The sequence below is a fragment of the Astyanax mexicanus genome, chromosome 12 (genome assembly GCF_023375975.1).
Source record: "Astyanax mexicanus isolate ESR-SI-001 chromosome 12, AstMex3_surface, whole genome shotgun sequence".
Lineage (NCBI taxonomy): Eukaryota > Metazoa > Chordata > Actinopteri > Characiformes > Acestrorhamphidae > Astyanax > Astyanax mexicanus.
In genome coordinates this window covers 18,453,051-18,475,461 of record NC_064419.1, presented here as the reverse complement: position 1 = coordinate 18,475,461, position 22,411 = coordinate 18,453,051, and the positions used below count along the sequence as shown (strand labels likewise).

Here is a 22,411-nt window from a genome sequence, read left to right as displayed (position 1 = left end):
ACATGCCAAATCCGATTTTTTATCCGATATTCACACTTTCATATGTGGTCCTAAATCAGATCTGTATTTGATCCACAGACATGCAGCATGAATGTGAACGGTCAAATGAGTCTTAATGCTTTAACGCATGCGCTACATGCTTCTCTATTGTTCTCACACATCTCTTGGTCCAGCTGTGCAGCTATAGCTGCAAAAACAGCAAAAGCAAACAGCCTGGCCTTTTTTATCCTCCTCGACCTGAGCATGTACTTCAGACCAGCTGTTTACTCTCCACTCCAGATATGAGCTGCTAACGCATCCATTTCCCTTCATAAAGCTACGAGGCGTCTCTCAAATCTGATGTTTTTTTGTCGTTAGTGAAGAAGGCAACGTATATACACGTATCAATGTGCGCATGTGTGGCGTTTAGGGACAGATTCACTCAGATTACAAACAGATACAGCTCACTTACATTTGTAAATGTGAACCGTCAAGATCCGATCTGAGCAAAAAATCAGATTTGAGCAATGTGGCTTGTAACGTAGTCTATACTGACAACTGGACAAAAATTTGCTTTGATTCTGCACTAAGCTCAATAAAGGCAGACTGAGCATCAAACAAAGACCATAGTAAATGGATTATCTGGTGTCTGTTTAAAACTAGAACCGCAAACATGCTAAGAGGTCCATTAAAACCAATGACTGGATATTTAAACTCCTAACCAATTGTCTTCTGCCATGCAACCAACACACACCACTCCCCAAAGTCAGGCCTCTGACCAGTGCAGCCTTTCCACCTGTTAATATAACAACATGCTGCTATGTTATATTAACCGGTGGAAAGACTGCACTGGTCAGAGGCCTGAGTGACCTGCCTGGGCTTCCTTGCAGATTGTATGCATCTTAATCCCCCCAAGCTAATACTAAGCTAACATGAGCCTAGCCATTCAGCTGCAAGGCTTAGCTCAGCTGGTTACACAAGAGTGCCATCTAGCATCTATTTCAGCCCATTAGTTACCACAACACTTCATATGATACGTACTTATAACCGTGTAGCATATCATTGTGAAGTGATGCTCCATGCTCCAAAGGACACTCAGGTGGGCCGTAAGCTAACATTCAGTGCCTTCTCCATAAAAGCCATTATGAATGAAGTGTGATGTGATATAGATGTGAATGCATTTAAATGGCTCATTATTCCGGTCAAGAAGAAAGAAGCAGGGCCTTCTGGATGGCCTGAAATAACTCTGAATGCTCTAAATGTAACCTGTAACTGTTGTTTTTCTATGTAGCGGAGGTATGATCCTAAATATTGTGACCTATTAGTGCAAATATAAACAGTAAGCTAATACTTTATGTTCTGTAACTTTTATTACACCCTTTAAAGGAATACTATTCAGTAAATACAAAATGCAAAACAATGCAAACTGGTTAGTTATAATAGTGAGGGAAAAAAAAACATTTAACCCATTGAAGCCTTACCCTTTATTACTCAGCTGTTAGTCTTAATGCAGAAACTACAGTGAGTTATTTGGTATGTAAGTGTGGCCTAGCATATCTTTTGGAGTCCCACAGGGTCTATTTTAGACCTATGAAACTGTCATATGACCAGTTTATCACTGTCATATGATAAGGCACCGACTGGCCTTAAGCCCCAAGACAATAACTGGCTATAAATTGAATGCGACAAAAAACTGGGTGATTGCCTCTTTTAAATTTGTGACGGTCAATGCAGAAAAGAAAAATGCCACTATTATTGTAATCCCTTTCAAAAGGGCTCCTCCAACTAATTGCTGATAGTAGCTAGCCAGGTTAGTGATTCCTGCAGCCAGCAAAATATGAAACTTCAGTAATCATGAAGCCGGAAACGAAAAGACAAACACAGAAGAAGAAAAGACAATGTAAAATGACTGTGTATGCATTACAAACAGTGTCTATGTTGTGGTTCCTGTAGGCTTTGGGGTTTGGTCCATTTTGCTTGGGGATCCCAAATGCCTTGAAACCGCCCTGCATATGACACAGTGCAGTTTTAAGTGACACAATGTGGGCCAACATACTGGGTTATTTTGCTAGTATTAACCCACGCCCTGATGGAATAAGATAGAAAGAGGAGGGGGGCGAACTCAGTGGATATTTTGGGCTAGAGTTCGGGGCAGCTACGCAAGGACGCGAGAAGCTGAAGCCCCAAAAATTAGACAGTAAGGGAAGCCAGGCGCTCGTGAGCAGCTAAAAGGTCGCTTGCGTGGGTTCTGATGTATCCATGGTAAGCTTGGGAGGTCCAGCGACCGAGGATTTTTACTGTGTGATCGGGTAAACCACGGTGAGATGCTGTGGATGCGGCGCCGATTCTAAAAGAGTGGGCTGAAAAGAAGGAAGGGTTAAAACCGCTGAGTGAGAGAATTTGCTTAAGATGAAAATGAAACCAGTGGCGAGTGGCAGGTGATCCGGATTCTGTGACGAAAAGAGGGTCGTCTGGAGAAGCTTGGTGAGTGAGACGGTGGCTGAGGTACGCAGTGATGGGCTCATAGGGGCTGAGAGGGGAAGTGAGTTTGAAGAGATGGATAGGGGCAGAAATGCCGAGCTGGTCAGTTTTACTGCGTTTGATTCTGAAGGTCAGTGTTCTTTCGTCCAAAATAGATAAATCAGAAAGACAGGGGTGAAAAGCAGGATTATGGGAGGTAGTGGAAGTTGTGAATTCCGAGCAGCGGAGAAAGCCGAAGAAGGCGAGGAGAAACATAGATTCAAGCGTAGAGCAGATAGAGGGAGCAGCGTATCCGTGGCGGAGCGTAAAAAGACAGTAATGCAGTATATGGGAAGTGATGGGGAGGCGCCGATTGGGCGAACGCGGCTCTCGTCTTCTGATTCCTCTGATAAGTAGGGATATTTGGAAAAGGGATGAGGAGATCCTAATAGCAGAATAAGAAAGAAGTTGATAGCAGACAGATATACTTTTAAAGTGGAGGAGCGGATCGAAAGATGAGTGCTGGAGAAAGTGAGAAAGGAGGACAGAGTGTGAAGGTCTAAAGAAGGAAAAGGAAGGTTTTGGATATGGTGGAAACGTTTAAAACATTGCCAACCGGTCCAGTAGGTGGACAAGGTGTTAGGGGATACGGAGTCGATGATGAGATCTTGAGAAGCGGTGGTGAGTTGGTTCATGCTGGATGTAGCTAGAGCGGGAAGATGGTATCTGAATAAGGTGGAGTCGGAGTGGGCTGAGGGTCCATATGTGGTGCCAAGGTCCTGAATTTCTGCAGGTTGAAACGAGAGAGAGCGTCAGCAGTGGGATTAGAGAGGCCAGGTATGTGTAGGGCTTGGAGAGAAAATTGGTGTGTGATGGATAACCAAGTCAGACGACGGAGATAGAGCATGATGGATAGATTATTGGATCTGGATTTATTGATAATGTGTACAATGGTGGAACTGTCGGAATGGATGGAGACGATGCTTCTCTTCCAATGAGGACCCCAAAGCACGGCGGCTGCGACGACGGGATATAACTCCCGCAGGGCAGAGGAGTCGCCGTCTGTAGCCGACTGGTCGATGAGCTCCTGAGGCCAGGGAGAGAAAAACCAACGGGTGCCACAATAGCCTCCGTATCCAAAGGAGGGGGCAGCGTCGGTGAAGAGAAAAAAGTCGGGGTGATCCGACGCTTCGGGAAGGCGAAAGAGAGAAATGCCGTTCCAGTGGGAGAGTAGGAGGAGCCAGAAGCGCAATTCAGACAGGCATGCTTGGTCCAGAGTGACTGTTTGGTAGAGAGAGGTGGCGGAAGAAGACAGCGTGAGAAGGTGAGAAATGAAGGATCTGCCTTGGGGAATAATCCGCATGGCGAAATTTAAATGCCCCAAGAGAGAGAGAAGCTGCTGTTTGGAGCAGTGCTGACGTTCAAGGAAGAGAGAGAGGGCATCCTTGATACGGACCAGCTTGTCACGGGGGAGGGAAGCCTGGAGAGAAACGGAATCCAGGGTAATGCCTAGAAATTCCAGAGATGTGGCAGGGCCGACAGTTTTGTCGGGAGAGAGAGGAATACCCAGACGGTCGAAAGCTGCAGACAGTCGGGTGATGCATCGGGCTGGAGGAGAGGTGGGGGCATCGAGGACGAGAAAATCATCCAGCAGATGGACGACGTACGGGATGCGATAAACGTTGAGAAGGATCCAGGACAGCGATTCGGCTAGGGAGTCGAATATCTTAGGGCTGCTCTTACAGCCGAAGGTGAGGCGGACCGCGAAGTAATATCGCCCGCGCCAACGGACTCCGAAAAGGTGCCAGAAATCGGGATGCAAGGGGACAACTTTAAAAGCAGATACGATGTCCGCCTTGGCCAGCCAGGCACCCCGCCCGAGGAGGCGGATGAGGGAGATCGCGTTGTCCACGCAAGCATACGACATGGAGAAGTCGGCGCTGGGAATCAGGCTGTTGATGGATGGTATGATAGAACCGTGAGGAGCGGAGAGGTCGATGACGATGCGCTTCTTCCCCGAGTACTTGCGCGTGGCAATGCCTATGGGGCTAATGCGATAGGTGGAAAACGGGAGAGAAGAGAAAGGGCCGATCATAAAACCCTCCGCAACTTCTTTGCGCAGAAGCCGGGAAACGACCTCCGGCTCGGCCTCAGCCGAAAGGAGGTTAGCGCAGGAGCAGGAGGAGGAAGGCAGGACGGCTAGACCAGGCGAGAACCCAAAAAGAAATCCATCCAGGAGATGAGAGACGAAAGCAGGGTCGGGATGGCCGGAGAGGCACGAAGCCAGCTCGGGCACGTTGACAGGTGTGGACAGAAAGCGGAGCAGTCAGCTTCCGCCGTGCTTGGGTGGGCGCCGGGGACAGCCGGAGCGGGAGTGTGCCAGCCCGCAGTAGGAGCAGGCGTGCAGCAGCTTGCAGGACGAGGCGAAGCAGCCGCCCCCGTTGAAATTGTTGCACAGCATGCGATGGCCCAGGAAACTCAGGCGTCTGCCGCGGGCATCACGGGCATCGACGGAGATAACGCGCTGGGGGGAGGGAGCGCGGCCGGCCGGGGCATCCGTGAAGCGTGCAGAAGAGCTCGCGGCCGCGCGCGGGCCAGATGAGGGGTCCACGAGGGAACAGGCAGAGGCGGGGTGGGAGGGATGCCCGCACAGCCCACAGGAAATGGAAGCACGGCCCGCGAAGATCCTGCAGTAAAGTTCCATATCTAAAATGCCCCAGTACGTGGAGACATTCTGCTGCAAGAGGCGGGCTGCAGCCCGAGCAGAAAACAGGCGGTGGTATTCCAGAAATCCCGAGCCACCAAAGCGCACGGCCAGGTCCATTATAACGGAAAGATAATCGTCAAGTTCCTGACGTCGAGCTGGGAAGGATGAGCAGATAATGTCTCTGAACAAGGCGAAAGCCAAGGCGAACTCGGGGACCGTGAGAATCCCCGAGGCGCGAGGCGCCGCTGCGCGGAGCGTGAGGGAAAGATCTCCCACATCAACAGTGCGCGGAGCGGCGAGCTGGGAGGAGGGACGCAACAACAGCGAGAGATCTATATCCGCACCTTGCAGAATTTGCTGGCGAAGCGCAGGCTGGACCAAGGGGGGGGTGAAGACCAGAGCGCCCGGAGGGGGCGGGGCTGGAGCGGCGGTGTAGAGTGAGTAGGAGGGGTCAGGAGGCGGAAGGCGGAGCCCAGGCAGCGCGAGGGAAGAGGCAGGCATGAATTCAGAGGCTGGTGGGCGGGCCAACAAGGAGGGGATGGCGTGGGAAGATGGGGGGATGGCGTGGGAAGACGGGGGGATGGCGTGGGAAGACGAGGGGATGGCGTGGGAAGATGAGGGGATGGCGTGGGAAGATGAGAGGATGGCGTGGGAAGATGAGGGGATGGCGTGGGAAGATGAGGGGATGGCGTGGGAAGATGAGAGCGCGGCAAGGGAGGATATGGGCGCGGCGAGGGAAGATAGGGGTAAGGTGAGAGAAGGCGGGGGCATGGCGAGGGAAGACGGGGGCAAGGTGAGAGAAGGCGGGGGCATGGCGAGGGAAGACGGGGGCAAGGTGAGAGAAGGCGGGGGCATGGCGAGGGAAGACTGGGGAACAGCGTGGGAAGACGGCGGGACGGAGTGGGGAGGAGGAAACAGAGAAGAGGAGAAGAGAGGAAGCGAAGATCGGAGGCGGGCAGGAGCCGAAGGGAGGGAAAGGAGAGGACGGGGAGGATCACCTAAAAGCGAGGAAGAGGGAACCCCAACGGGGAAGGAGGCCGGCGCCGGGCCAGGTGCGGGAACCGCCACGCTGGCAGGGGGCGCTGGAACGGGGACAGAGCGCCGGGAACGGCTGCGAGGAGGAAGCGACGCCGGGGAGGATCCGCCGCGGGCTGCAGCAGGCTGGGCAGAGGAGCGCCTGGAGCCGGGGCTGGAAGCCTGAAAGAGGGAAAACAGGCAGCGCTTGTTGGCCGACCGGGCGAAGGGAACGCCGCGGGACCGGAGCGCCTTCTGCAAACCAGAGACAGTCCAATCGCCAATCGAAGAAGCCGCCTGAGAGGCGGGAGAAGCAGGAGGAGGCCGCGAGGGAGCGGCAGAGGCAGCCGGAGGACGAGAACCAATCCTGGGGGTCGAAGGCCGCCGTCGAGGGGAAGGAGAAGCCGGCGAAGCCCGGCGGCGACGCGAGGACCGCGCGGAGCGCGGAGCAGCTTCGCGGGAGCGGCCAGACCGGGTCGAGGAGCCGGAGGAAGCGACGCCCGCCGAGGAAGCCGGAACGGACACCACGGAGCGCAGTCGAGGAGGCCGGCCGGGAGCGCCGGCGGAGGAAGAGCCAGAGGCTGAGAAGAGCTCGTCGTCGGAAGCAGCGAGCTGGAGATCCATAACGAATCAGGTGAGGTGTGCGATACGAAGCAAATGCCAAGTTGTACCACACGCAGGAGGAGAGGAAGTGGGGGTTTAAATAGGGCTAGTGGGTGGAGTAATGGGCGTGGATTATCTCCCAAAATTTAGTTATGAATAACTCCACATTAAGGGGATAATGTCAAGCAGGCCAGACACACGACAGACACACACAGATACCAATCACACAAGGGGTAGTAAGGGGTAGTAAGGGACAGGGAGGGTCAGTAACAGCAAGGTAGCAAATATAAACAACATAGAGCGTAGTCAGACAAAAACAGGGTCAAGCATTGATAATCCAACAGACAAGGGGCAAAGGGAAAAAAAAAGTCAGAATGACAAAACTAGATCGGCAACGGAAACAGACAATAGAGAGGGCAAGGCAAAATCGATAGTCGGAAAATAAAAAACAATTCGGTAACAAAGGAAATAAACAAAGCAAAACTAGATAACTAGGTTCAACACTCAGCAAGAGCAAACAGAGGGGTATTTATACAAGACTGGCCAGGTGAAAAAAATCATTATCTGGGAGAGCGGGATCGCCGTAGAGTCACATGATTAGCAAATTCAGGACTGAGGTATTTTAGTATAAAGTATACAAGTATAAAGTAATTTAAATAAATTTAATATTAAATTAAGTGCTAAAAAACAATCTTAATCCTTGATGAGCAGTGTTATAATGAACGTTTTAAACAGAATTTAAACCAGAGCAAAACTCCAGCCTACTGGCCTTTGTTACACAGACAAAGAAAATGAGAGCTAAACAAGAGCATATTACATATTGATGGACTGTTAGTAAGAGAATTGGATAATAAAGCAAGCTCTGACGCAACTGGAGCAAGATTCACACCCTCTTGAGGTTTGTTGGTTACAACACCTGCATGTAAAATGCCCTTATATTGTTTAGTAAGATGCTAAAATCAAAACTGCCCTTCAACTGAATATACTGAGGCAAAAACCAACCAATTTTTTTATATGATTTTTTTTTTTTTTTTTTTTTTTTTCATATTGGTATACAGGGCTGACCAAAAAATATAGCAGACCACCTTAACCCTTTAAATTCTGCTCAAGAGTTTTGTAGGACATATTTGAGACACTATGGGCCCTATTTTAGCGATCTATAGCACACAGGTCAATTACTTCTCACGCAGCTTGATTTAGTACGTGTCTGTGTGCCTTTGGTATTGAGAGGACGCCAAAAATACGCTTTGCACGGCTCAAAAGGCCCAAATGGCGTGTACCAATTATCTTTATTAATCATGGTTGTGTTTTGGGCTTAATGTGAAATAAACCAATCAGTGTGCCAGTTGTCATTGCCTTTAAGAGCCAGGTGAGCTCTGACTTTGGCGCGTTCGTATCTTAACAGCGCAGCGCTTTCCGCATCTCAGCAGAGGTTACTGACGTGCTCGTTCACACTGTAAAGACTGGTACTGTTTTTGTGGTTAGGGTTATGATTTTGCCACATTTTATCTCACACATTTGATAGTGGTGTATACTGTATTTCAAAGAATGTGGTCTTTAAAAGAAAAAGAACACCGACCATTTTTATTATTGACCCAAATGAACGAAAAAAAAATACAAAAATGTAAATATTAAATCGCTTTTCCTCATATGAGGATGTTCAAGGGTTAAGATGATATAGTAAATGATTACAGAGAGTTTAAAGAGTTGAGTTAACTCAACTTTAATTTACTTATTAGGCTAGAACTCCCTCAACCATTTGGGGGATGCCTTCCTATTCTGTTGTGATGTTGATGTAAACTTATGATTTTCTGTCTCTTGACAAGAGACAGTTAGACTGTTGTGCCACTCTAGAACTTCCAAACTGTGTACATATCTGCATCTAAGAAAGAATACAAATATACATTTATTTAGAACTAGGCCTGTCACAATTCTACTGTACTATAAGGAAAGTGTTTTTGGCCAGAATGTTTTTTTCTTCCGTGCTTCATGTGACTGAAATTCTCTACCATCTGAAGTAAAAGAGTTAACAGCTTTTGGTTTGTTCTGCAGAAGTTTGAAAGCCTGGTTATTGAGCACACAGATTTGGCAGCATAATGATGGACTTTGTTTTATGATGTATTTTGTTTAACTTGTGTGTTTTTAATTGATTATTTCTACTGTGTTGTTTACGGTTTCCTTAGAACATCAACCTGCCCAGGGACAGAAAATGAAAATTAGCCATCTGGCTAAATCTGGCACATTTACAATATGAAATAATGATATTGATTAATGTGTATTGTACTTGGTATTTAAGTCGATACATCTAGAAATCAAGAATAATGACGCTATTTTAAGACATATTAAACAATAAATGGGCATGACCTCAATCATTTTTGCTGATCCAATACTGACCATTATGTTTTTCTCAGGATAGAGAGCCCATTTATATATTAATTTATATCAGCGGGTATGCCAACTGCATTTTAAAAAGTCGGTTAAAATTATTTATATTCTATTTATGTATTTAAAATGTAAGGTGCAACTGAATTAATATGCTTATATATTATAATTACATCATATATCAGAGGCATAAAATGTCAATAAGTCTTAAATAATACAATACATATTCACAGCTCTAGAGTGGCACAACAGTCTAACTGCCAAATCTTCAATTGTAAGTCCCATTTTACTACTTGGCCCTACCCCTCTGTTTTTCGTGGAAGGGGTATATGGCTGTTCAAACTAAGATTTTTCAAAGACACACTCCAAACAGAGAGGTGTAAATAATCATTGGCAAGATGGCGGCACAAGCGATCAAAGAAACCGAGAAATTTGAGTAGCTTCCTTGTTAAAAAATTATGGTAACCATTATATTACCATAGTTTAAGGTGTATTTTTAATGTTTTATGGTCATTTTCTTCATAACAAGCCACAAAAATTGCTAGTAGTTCATTTCAATAGATAATTGTGTTGTGCAACAGACAACAGAGGCTGCTGTATTTAATTATTTGTTGCACCACCTGCCCCCTTTCTGAAGACATATGAAACATGCTAAACTTTACTAGATAACCAGCAGCTAGTTTACTAAACTTTAGCGCTCTACTGCTATAGCTACAGCTCTGGAAAAAAATGAAGAGACCCCTTCAGTTTCTGAATCAGTTTCTCTAATTTTGCTATTTATAGGTTTATGTTTAAGTAAAATGAACATTGCTGTATTATTCTATAAACTACGGACAACATTTCTCCTAAATTTCACATAAAAATATTGTCATTTAGAGCATTTATTTGCAGAAAATGAGAAAAGGCTGAAATACCAAACAAGATGTAGAGCTTTCAGACATCAAATAATGCAAAGAAAACAAGTTCATATTCATAAAGTTTTAAGAGTTCAGAAATCAATATTTGATAATAACCCTGGTTTTTAATCACAGTTTTCATGTGGTTGGAATGTTCTCCTCCACCAGTCTTACACCCTGCTTTTGGATACCTTTATGCCTTCACTCCTGGTGAAAAAAAAAAATCAAGCAGTTCAGCTTGGTTTGATGACTTGTGATTATCCGTCTCCCTCTTGATTATAATCCTGAGTTTTTTAATTTGGTAAAATCAAAGAAACTCATAATTTTAACATGGTCTTTTATTTTTTTCCAGAGCTGTATATCTGTATTAGGTGCTTGAACGGCAGTCTCATACAAAAGAGAAATAGGATTGGGCCTAGGTATCATATGTTGAAATAGACTCAGTATTCTGAAAAAAAAAAAAAAACTCCCAGAATGTAAAAAGACAGGTTTCTATGAAACTGCACATTTTCTCTTAAAGATATTAACTCTATAAAAGACTGCAAGCCGTTGTGCTCTTTGGAGTAACGAGACAGAAGAACCACTTTCAGTTCCCAAGAGGACGTTTCAAAGACTCAATTGTGTCAATTAAATGTGATAGTTAATAAGCGTTGTAAAGTCTCCATATAACACAGGCTATAAGTTCAATTTCAGTGAAGTGGTTTCCTAACCATACATCCAAGCCAAGAAGCACTTAGGAACATTTATTGTTAAGAATGTGTATGGCATTGAGGCGGCCTCTAGGCGCCCCAGGCAGACAATAAATCTGCTTGAGCCTGGAGTCATTAGTCTAGGGTTCAACAGCCCAGTGGAAACAGTGTGGAGGGTCATTATATACATCTGTGTAGACCATTAGAAACTGGTACACAGAAAAAAAACAGCACAATCAGTTCCAGAGCTCATGAAACATACTGTGTATGTGTAAAAGACAAGCAAGCAGTGTTGCAGTCTTATTGTACTAAATGTCCCATGTTAGATACAATAAACTAAATATAAAATATTTTTGTGACTCAGTGTCTCATTTTAGCTTACATGCCTCTAAAGTTCTTGCATTTAATCATCATTATAAAGTTTGTTCAACAAAACAAAGTCAAAGCGAAACAATGACTTGACTGAGTTAAGTTGAATCGGCACATGTTCAGTTTATTAAACTTAACCAAGTTTTGTTCACACAACAACCTTTTAATTTACTCAATCAGTTTTTTTTAAGCATTCAAGGCTTAATCACAAAAAACGTTCTAACTATATCTTTTTATATTTTAGGCCTATAGAGGAGTACAAGACTGAACACTGTAAAATCAGGCCAACACACAGTCAAAAAGTAACTTGCTCTTACAGCCTACAACAGCCTTCCGCTAAAATCCACTTTTTCTTGTTCTTCGTGAAATACTATAGGTCAGGGGTGTCCAAACTACGGCCCGCGGGCCATTTGCGGCCTGTTTTCTTTTTTGGAACGGCTCGCGAGGTATTTTAGAAATAAAATGAAAGTTGGCCCGCTGTTAAGCAGGTTTTTATAATGTGAGATTCAAAGTTAGAACGCTAGGTGTCAAAAAAGGGCCAAAGAGTCTAAAAGCGGAGAGGGTGTGCAGTTGTAGCGCAGAAAAACGGGCCAAAGAGTCTAAAAGTGGAGAGAGTGTTCAGTTGTACCGCAGAAAAACAGGCCAAAGCGTCAAAAAGTGGAGAGAGTGTTCAGTTGTAGCGCAGAAAAACGGGCCAAAGAGTCTAAAAGCGGAGAGAGTGCTCAGTTGTAGTGCAGAAACAGGGCAAAATAGTCTAAAAGTTGCCGTAACTAAGGAGTTTAATATTAAGAGACATCACTAAATGAAACATCAATTTGAAAAATCTTAGTTTACACAACAGTGTCAAAGATAGATAAAGATAGTAAGTCAAGCAAAATGGTGTGTAAATGAAAGTAATCAGGAAAATTTATTATTTAAAGTGGTATATTTCATTATTTGTTTTATTACAGAGTCTGTGGCCCGTGACTTCAAATATATTTCTCCTTCTGGCCCCCAACAAAAAAAGTTTGGACACCCCTGCTATAGGTCTCTCTGAGTTGTATATGCATGTTGGTGAAACTGTTCTTCAACCTCCATTGTCTGCAGTAGCTAAGAAAAGAAAATCCTCAGAAAAATGAGCCGATCAGAGAGATGTTAGGTGCCTATATCAGTCAGTGAGTTCATGGCCTCGCCCACTTCATTGATTGATCATTGTGCTATATCTTTATAACTAATTCTATATCTCTAAAAACATTTTATCCTTTGAGTTTTAGAGCTGTAAAATTGACTGTGGGGGAAGGCAGGGAGGCGTTCTCTGCTGCAGTGCTGTTAGCCAATCAGGGACAATATATTTGCATGTATGAATATTTATGAGCAAGAGCCGAAATCCTGTCTTTCTTCAGAGACCACTAATTTAGTGATCTAAAGCAGGGCTAAACAGAAACACCAGAGCACTTTTTTCTTCACAAAAACAACCTCACATGGCATTCATTCATACTAGAGACCACAACCAGACATTTTAAAATGAATAAAAAAAACGATGGAATGAGACCTTTAACAATATATATAAAATTTAAATGCATACTCAGGAGGAGATAATGTAGGTTTGGGGGAAAGTCAACACACTGATGGTAAGTAAGGGGGAGGACACACTCAGTATGCTAATATACAACACCAGGAATTGGACTATACAAGGTTTTTCCCCCCAACAGCAACAATATATTTATTTAAACAGCCAAGACCAAGAGCACTGGACGAGAGTGGATATGCTGTTGCAGTCTCTCTCTCTCTCTCGGTCTCTCTCTCTCTCTCTCTCTCTCTCTCTCTCTCTCTCTCTCTCTTTCTATGTTGCCTGACCCACTTAGAGCGCTCGATGAGGTTAAATGCAAAGGTTCATTTAATAATAATAAAGTCCACACAAGCATCTACATGATGCACTGGGAACATTTCTTCTCTAATTAGGAGCAAAGCACATTTTTAAGCTTTTCCAAAGCTATGCCAACTTTCTGTAAAGTGTTTTTGAAAGGCCTCCAGAGATGTATAACCCTGTGGTCTTCACACTACTTTCACTAACTCACATCCTTGTTCTCTCTCTCTCTCTCTCTCTCTCTCTCTCTCTCTTTCTCTCTCGGGAGCCCTGGTCACCACCGATCTAAGAGTAACTCCTCTACTGCTGACAGGCGGGGAACTGGAATCAGTTATTAAAGTTTAAGTGCAGAGCTCCTGCTCCCCCACGCTGGATGAAAGCTTTCACAGTGTCTGAAAGTGGCCGGAGCCGGGGAGTAACTCAGCCCAGTGCGTCACAGTGCATTATTCTGTTTCATCTAGCACAGGTGATACACATCAGAACATCTGAGGATACACTGTTTATTTTGCAGAGTTAACATAATCAGATACACATTAAGGTATGACACGATAACAATCATTGCCTATACAATACTAGTCTTAAGTTGGTCACACCTTCTCATTTAAGGTTATATATTTTTTATTTCTACATAGTAAATGTAAATGAATACTGAAGTCATCTAGACTAGAAGTAACACATAAGGAATCATGTAGTAACTTAAAAGTGTTAAACAAACTAAAATACTCAAAAAATGTGAAGCATTTAGGTGCTTATATCTGGAGTGCTGGTTCTGAGGCTGGTAACTATAATGAACGTATCCTGTGCAACAGAGGAAACTCTTGGTCTTCCTTTCCTGGGGCGTTCCTGACTTTCATGACTTTCATCATAACGTGTTTGATGGTCTTTGCAACTGCACTCAAGGATACCATATAGATTTTTTTGGGATTCATTACTAATGTAAATTTAGCTCATAGTGCCTGTTTAAGAAAATCATAAAACATTTAAAACACATACATAATTTGCTTAGGGCGCTTGGGTAGATCTAAATAAAGTATTCATAAATGTCAACTATCTATGCTGGGTTTCTGAGACATTTAATAGGTATATATTTGAGTAAGATGAACATTGTTGTTTTATTCTATAAATTACGGAAAACGTTTCTCCCAAATTTTTATTTGGTGGAATAGCCCTGGTTTTTAATCACAGTTTTCATGCATCTTGCCATGTTCTCCTCCACCAGTCTTACACACTGCTTTTGGATTACTTTATGCCACTCATGGTGCAAAAAAAAATCAAGCAGTTCAGTTTGGTTTGATGGCTTTTGATCATCCATCTTCCTCTTGATTATAATCCAGAAGTTTTCAATTTGGTAAAATAATAAAAACTTTTTTAAGTGGTCTCCTATTTTTTCCAGCAGAGCTGTATATCTGTATTGGGTGGGGTTATAAAAGAGAAATGGGATTGGGTCTAAGAATCAATATTTGGTGGAATAACCATGGTTTTCATGCATCTTGGCATGTTCTTCTCCACCAGTCTTATTCCAGTGGTATTCAATTTGGTAAAATTAAAGAAACTCATCATCAGTTTTTAAGTGGTCTCATTTTTTGCAGAGCTATATTTATATAAACATTCAGTACTACTCAAAATGATTCATTAAGATTAATAAAGAGAATTATTACATAACTTTAGAGCTGATCATGGTGTATTTTTGCGCACTCACGATACCAAAGACACACTAGCACGCTCTAAATCAAACTGCACAATGAACAATTGGCTGGTGCTCTATAGATCACTAAAATAGGGCTTTATAGGAATTCAACACAAATACAATGAATACAAATACACACTCTCTTACACAATCTGAACCTCAGAATCTAAACCCATGTGACTCACCAGAATGGGGAAACCAGTGAGGAAGTCGTAGATGAAGACGATGCCGCTGATCAGGTAGGTAATCTGCAGTGAGGTCTTGATCGGCTCTGAACCGTCGATGGACGAGCGCCGCTTGCCTTGCGCATCCTCCACTACGATCGTGGGCACGTTGAACTTGTTCTTGTCCACGTTGTGTCCGGTCTGGATGGAGAAGGTCTGGAAAAGGGCGATGCCAATGCAGATGACGCCCATGGCCACGCTGCCGCTGATCAGCAGCAGGAAGCAGACGCCGAAGCCTAGGCCAATCTCTGTCACGATGAAGCTACAGTCGTGGGCATAGAAGCGCTCGCTGGTGTCGTGCCAGCCTACAGCGGGCAGGGTGGACAGGATGAAAGAGACCATCCAAATGCCCATAACTGTGTGTACCGCCTGCTTCTTCGTGTTGCTCAACCTGAAGAAGAAGAAGAAAAAAAAAAAGCGTTTGAGTGGTTGGTTTCTTTAATATCAAAAATATCATAAACTGTAAAGCCCTTCAAGGTATTTTAAGGTATCTTACTAAATTAGTAAGGCGTATTTAGTGTCAGACGTTCTCTATCTATAGTTTTGCCCCAAAAATCTTCCAAGATTTGGGAGCTTTTGTGGTACTTTTACACCACTGTCACTCATACAAATCGCACTTTGGTCTCTCCCTCATAGATAGCTGCTCACATGCATTTGTTGACAAGCTGAGAGACATACAGTTGCAAGAAAAAGTATGTGAACCCTTTGGAATTGTTTTTGTATTTCTGCATAAACTGGTCATTAAATGTGTTCTGATCTTGATCTAGGTCACAACAATAGACAAACACAGTCTGCTGTTCTTACCACACAAAAAATACTATATGTTTGCATGGTTTTATTAAACCCCTAGGCTAATGACTTTTCTAAGAGCTAAATGGAGCCAGGATATGATGAGATTGGATGTGTTGGTTAAAGCTGCCTTGCCCTATAAAAACACACACCAGTTTTGAGTTTGCTGTTCTTAAAAAGCATTGCTTGATATGAATCAGGCCTCGCACAAAAGAGCTCTCAGAAAACCTACGTTCAAGAGCTGTTGACTTGCATGATGCTGGAAAGAGTAGGACAAAAGTAGGTCTAAAAGCCTTGAATGATCATGTGTCCAATGTAAGACAGACGGTCTATGGAGATGGAGAAAGTTCAGCACTGTTGCTACTCTCCTTAGGCGTGGTCGTCCTGTAAAGGCGACTGCAAGAGCACAGCACACAATGATCAATGAGGTGAGGAAGAATCCTAGAGTGTCAGCTGAAGACTTACAGAAATCTCTGGCACATGCTAACATTTTGTTGACAAATCTACAATAAGGAAAACATTAAACAAGAATGAAGTTCATGGAAGGACACCACGGAGGAAGCCACTGCTGTAAAAACACAACAACATTGCTGCTTGTTTAAAGTTTGCAAAAGAGCACCTGGATGTTCCACAGCACTACTGGCAAAATATACTGTGGATGGATGAAACCAAAGTTGAGTTGTTTGGAAGGAACACAAAACGCTATGTGTGGAGAAAAAAAAGCCACAGCACACCATAATCAAAACCTCATACCAACTGTGAAATATGGTGGAGGAGGCATCATGGTTTGGGGTTGCTTTGCTGCCTCAGGGCTTGAACAGATTGATTTTTCATCAACTTAAGACCATCTGTCCGCCAACTGAAGCTCAACAGAGGATGGATGATGCAACAGGACACTGACCCAAAACATAGAAGTAAATCAACAACCGAATGGATTCAACAGAAGAAAATACGTCTTCTGGAGAGTCCTGACCTCAACCCAATTGAGACTGTGAATGTTAACATGGTGTGTTCAATAAAACCATGCACACATATATAATGTTGTTGTGTGGTATTAGTTTAAGCAGACTGTGTTTGTCTATTGTTGTGACTTAGATGAAGATCAGAACACATTTAATGACCAATTAATGCAGAAATCCGAGTTATCCCAAAGGGTTCACATACTTTTTCTTGCAACTTTATAGACCAGAGTTTGGAGTCCTATAAATTGTCTGACAAATCATTTCCTCTAAAATTCCTCTCAGTTATTTTAATAGTTCTACGATATTATGCAATGTAGAGAAATAAGTATATTCAACTGATTTATAGTTTCAAAATAAAATAAAACACAAGGAACTACAAAGATCAACCCAATCTAACTGTACTATGTATATATGACTCCAGTTATATATATTTTTTATCATTATTGGTCGATCAGGCATGTTTTAAATAAGCGGTAAATTGTATGAATCTATTTTTTCTATGAGTCATTCCTTCAACCTGCCAAAACAATAAGTTTGTTTTGGTAGCCATGAATTGGATGCTAGCTTTAAGAAAGGTTTTTATCCCACACATATCCCTCAGTACTCCTCAGAAACCTGCTAAAATATATATACACCTCTTCCACAATGCCAATTACTCTATCTCGCTTTCTCTTCGCTTTCTACAAGATGGCGGCGCGTGCACACGCTGCGGCTTCTCGCTCTCCCGAGGATACAGCGCTTTCGTGTTTTTTGTCCTGTTTTTGTACGTCTTTGTCGTGCGTTCACGTCCTGAAACGCACGTACAGCCGAAGTGCCTCAGAGGCACTTCAGGACTGTTTCAGCACAACAGACTGGAACATGTTTAGAGAGGCTGCCACCCACAACAACTCCACGGACATTCAGGAGTACACAGAAACTGTCTCTGCCTACATCACCAAGTGCATTGATGATGTAACCGACCTCAAGACCATCACTGTTCGGGCTAATCAGAAGCCATGGCTGACAGGAGAGGTCCACAAGCTCCTGAAGGCTAGAAATGCAGCCTTCACAGCTGGAGACCAGGCAGGCCTGAGGACAGCCAGGGCCAACCTGTCCCGCGGCATCAGGAAAGCTAAGAGGCAGTACTCCAAGAAGATATCCCAACGCTTCAGCGACAGCAGAGACACACGGAACCTGTGGCAAGGGATTCAGTCTATCACAGGCTACAAACCCCATCCACAGACCTGCAACAGCGACACATCTCTGCTGAACGACCTGAATGGATTCTTCGCAAGGTTCGAGCCACTCAACAACACACCCGCCCAGAAATCCATCCCTCCTCCTGGTGACCAGGTGCTAACGCTCTCCCAAGACAGTGTGAGGAGAGCATTCAGCAGGATCAATGCTCGAAAATCTCCTGGACCTGACAACATTCCTGGTCGTGTGCTGAAGGACTGTGCCTGGGAACTCGCAGAGGTTTATACGGACATCTACAACACCTCTCTGAGTCAGGCGGTGGTTCCCACATGCTTCAAAGCCACCACCATCATCCCTGTCCCTAAGAAGGCATCGCCATCCTGTCTCAACGACTATCGTCCGGTTGCACTCACCCCCATCCTCATGAAGTGCTTCGAACGACTAGTCATGCACCATATCAAGTCTTCACTCCCCTCCTCCCTGGACCCCTACCAGTTTGCATATCGGTCAAATCGCTCGACCGATGATGCCATCTCCACTGTTCTCCACTCAGCCCTCACACACCTGGACAAGAAAGACACCTACGTCAGAATGCTGTTTGTTGACTTCAGTTCAGCATTCAACACAATCATCCCCCAACAGCTCATACACAAACTGGACAGTCTGGGGCTGAGCACTTCCCTGTGCAACTGGCTGTTGGACTTCCTGACTGGTAGACCACAGGCAGTGCGGGTTGGCAGCAACACATCCAGCATCACCACACTGAACACAGGGGCTCCCCAAGGATGTGTACTGAGCCCCCTCCTGTTCACTCTGCTGACCCACGACTGCACACCAGAACACACCTCCAACCTCTTCGTCAAGTTTGCGGATGACACGACGGTGGTGGGTCTCATCAGCAACAACGATGAGTCACACTACAGGAGCGAGGTGAGCCGCCTGGCCTCCTGGTGCAAACACAACAATCTCTCTCTGAACACAGAGAAGACTAAGGAGATTGTTGTGGACTTCAGGAGAACTCACACACTGCACACTCCTCTGTCCATCAACGGAACTGCTGTGGAGAGGGTGAGCAGCACCAAGTTCCTGGGTGTGCACGTCACAGAGGACCTCTCCTGGAGCACCAACTCAGCATCACTGGCCAGGAAGGCAAACCAGCGTCTCTACTTTCTCCGCAAGCTGAGAAGAGCTGGAACCCCCACCCCCATCATGACCACTTTCTACAGAGGGGCCATCGAGAGCATCCTGACCAGCTGTTTCACCGTGTGGTACGGGGCCTGCACAGCATCCTGCCGCAGGACCCTCCAGCGCATCGTGAGAGCAGCTGAGAAGATCGTTGGCACCTCTCTCCCCTCCCTTCAGGACCTGTACAGCTCCCGCCTCACATGGAAAGCCCTCCGTCTGGCAGGAGATCCCTCCCACCCACTACACAGCTTCTTCAGCCTGCTGCCATCAGGGAGAAGACTGCGGAGTCTCGGGTCTAGGACCAGCAGACTGCGAGACAGCCCCATCCATCAGGCTGTGAGGATGCTGAACTCTCTTCCCGCACTACCCCCCATCCCAATCCTGCCCACAGCACACACACTCTCATCATCCTGACCCCACATCCTCCCACCAACACAGTACTGAAACTCTGCACTAGAACACACACAGTACTGTAACTTTTGTAAAAGGGCCTGCACTACACACCCAATACCTGCACTACTGTTACGCTGCACTGTCATACACACTTTAATTCCCCAAGAACTGGGAACTTTAAGAACTTTACCAGCCTTAAGCTAGATACAACATTGCACTACTGTTATACGGGTTCTATTTATATTGTCACTTGATCTTAATCACCATTAATATTGCACTATTATCTTCTGTCTCACAAATGTCTATTGTGTTTTTGTTGTATTGTACATATAGTGTCTCCCACTCATTTAGATTTAGATTATATATTTATTTCTTTTTATTTCTATTTATATATCTATTTCACCCCCACCACTACTGCACCTTGTTCTGTCTCATGTATGTCTGTGTCCCTGCTGCTGTATTGTACACATAGTGTCTCCCCTTTTTCTTTATTTTTCTTTATTATCCATTATCTGTACTTGCTGTAAAATTGGGAAGGAGAGTAACGTAATTTCAATTCTATGTATGTCCTGTACATATGCAGCATTGACAATAAAACTACTTGACTTGACTTGACTTGACTCTTCCTATTTGTCTCCTGTCCTTCAGCCTCTCCCCTGCCTTCAACCAAGTCAAGGAGCTGAGGCACATGCTGCTGATGGAGGAGGACAACAAAGAATGAAAGAAAGAAAAGGAAAGGGCTGAGGTGTTGACTCATCCTCCACAGTCTTCTGCTGTCGGCCAGCGCCGAGGCCTGGGAGCAGCAGGAGGAGGAGAGCACAGCATCCTCTGAGTTTGTTAAATAAATACTCCAGTGTTTTTTAGCCTCATTACTATCTGCCACAACTGCAGTGTCTACTCAGTTACTTCTCAAAACACAACTAATAGCTCTGTAGAGAAGTTTAGTCTGAAAATGTATTCTTCCTGAAATTCAGAAAGAATTTGCAGAAGTTCAGGGTAATGCAGCCTCTCTGGAGTAATGTTAAGGAGTAAAGGTCTATTTGAGGTCCTCATAGAGCAGTGGTGTCTAAACTTTTGTTGGGGGCCAAAAGGAGAAATATATTTGAAGTCACCAGCCACAGACTCTGTAATACAACAAATAATGAAATATAACACTTTAAATAATACATTTTCCTGATTACTTTCATTTACACACCTTTTTTACTTGATTTACAATCTCTATCTATCTTTGACAGTGTTGTGTAAACTAAGATTTTTCAAATTGATGTTTCATTTCATGATGTCTCTTAATATTAAACTCCTTAATTACGGCAACTTTTAGACTCTTTGGCCCATTTTTCTGCGCTGCAACTGAGCACTCCGCTTTTAGACTCTTTGGCCCTTTTTTCTGGGCTACAACTGAACACTCTCGCCAGTTTTAGGCTCTTTGGCCGGTTTATCTGCGCTACAACTGAGCACTCTCTCCGCTTTTAGACTCTTTGGCCCGTTTCTGACGCCTAGCGTTCAAACTTTGAATCTCACATTATAAAAAACCTGCTTAACAGCGGGCCAACTTTCATTTTATTTCTAAAATACCTCGCGGGCCGCTCAAAAAAAAGGAAACAGGCCGCCAATGACCCGCGGGCCGTAGTTTGGACACTCCTGTCATAGAGCATCTTAATGGAATCCCAGTCAGGACTATTAAGGCGTTTGAGCCTTTCAGAAGCAGACCTTTTCTTCTGCTTTGTATCTTGTTCTATCACAACCCAGCTATCAGATCATGGAATGCTGACTGAACATTCCATTCACATGTAAGATTTTTTTTTTCCGCAGGTACTATGGTACTATGCCTGGTAGGTGTTAGTCCACCTCAGCCAGAACCTATGTCTGATTAAATACCAAACAAATGCCACTTATTTGTGTGTGTGTGTGTGTGTGTGTGTGTGTGTGTGTGTGTGTGTTACTATTAGTGCTGTGTGTGTTTATTATTAGTGCTCACACCAAATTCATCCCATATTTTTAGAGAGTTTGGTGACATATTAAATGTTTTATTTAGCATTGCAAACACTGTTAAGTTCAGAAAGTACATTTGTTTTTTTATTTACGATAGATAGATCGATAGATCGATAGATAGATACTTTATTGATCCGGCAGGTATGTATAATACACAAAGTTACAAAAGGATAAAATATAACGATACATATAAATACAATAGAATAAAAAGATAAAATGGAAATTATAAAAGAACAGTATTAAAATATAATATAAATATAAATATAATAACTAACTCTTAGAGAATCTGTTGCTTTGTTTGCATTGATAGTGCTTTTTTTTATTTAACTGGTCTTTGAACAGTGTTCACATAGGACAATCTGTGTTCAATGGTTTAACAGATATTCTTTTATAATACACAATCATTTTATATAGAAAATCTTTTTCATCACAACCTCCATACTGTTTTCTTTTCAAGAAAACGAAGACATTTGCTGCATGTAATGCTGCACGTAATAATATTAATTTCACTTAATATTTCTCCAAATTCTTGTTAACATATTTAACAGAGATAAGCTTAAGCTACAGTATCATTGTAACGCAAAATATCACGGTAGTTAAAATATTTCTTGTAACAGAACAAGGTCACTATGAACAATTTCAAAATGTTTGCAACTTTAGGTCAATCACGTTTCTAATGTAACGGCAATTTTCTCTAAAACTGTCCGCATTGTTTAATGCAGTCCACACTGCTACTACAATGTGAAGATTTATTTAAATCCAGTGTTGCATTCATTTTTCACCACGTTCTTGCACTGATGATGGTAGAGTCTGCCTGAAAGTCACAATATTCTGATAATGACCCAAGTATAGTACCAGTTAAATTACAAAAATCTGATGGTTTTTTTTATTATTTTAAATTGTTCTGCATTGTAGATTCATACTAAAGTCATCCAAACTATAAAGAAAAATATATGTTATTATTTAGTAAAGAAAAAAGTCTTAAACAAACCAGAAATTGTTTTATTTTTTGATTCTTCAAAGTAGCACCTCTTGCTTAGATGGCACTTTTGCACATC

At 43.7% G+C, this 22,411-nt stretch overlaps 1 protein-coding gene across 3 annotated transcripts in view; it reads right to left on the bottom strand.

Annotated features, from left to right (window-relative positions):
- The window catches only part of LOC103037059 (probable G-protein coupled receptor 153), a 92,733-nt gene that overhangs the window by 19,082 nt on the left and 51,240 nt on the right, over positions 1-22,411 (bottom strand). For all 3 annotated transcript variants that reach the window (XM_022670709.2, XM_007247937.4, XM_049485553.1), the window contains exon 3: positions 14,818-15,247. In XM_022670709.2, coding sequence (XP_022526430.1) covers positions 14,818-15,247 — 430 coding nt within the window. The remainder of the gene's footprint in view (positions 1-14,817; positions 15,248-22,411) is intronic.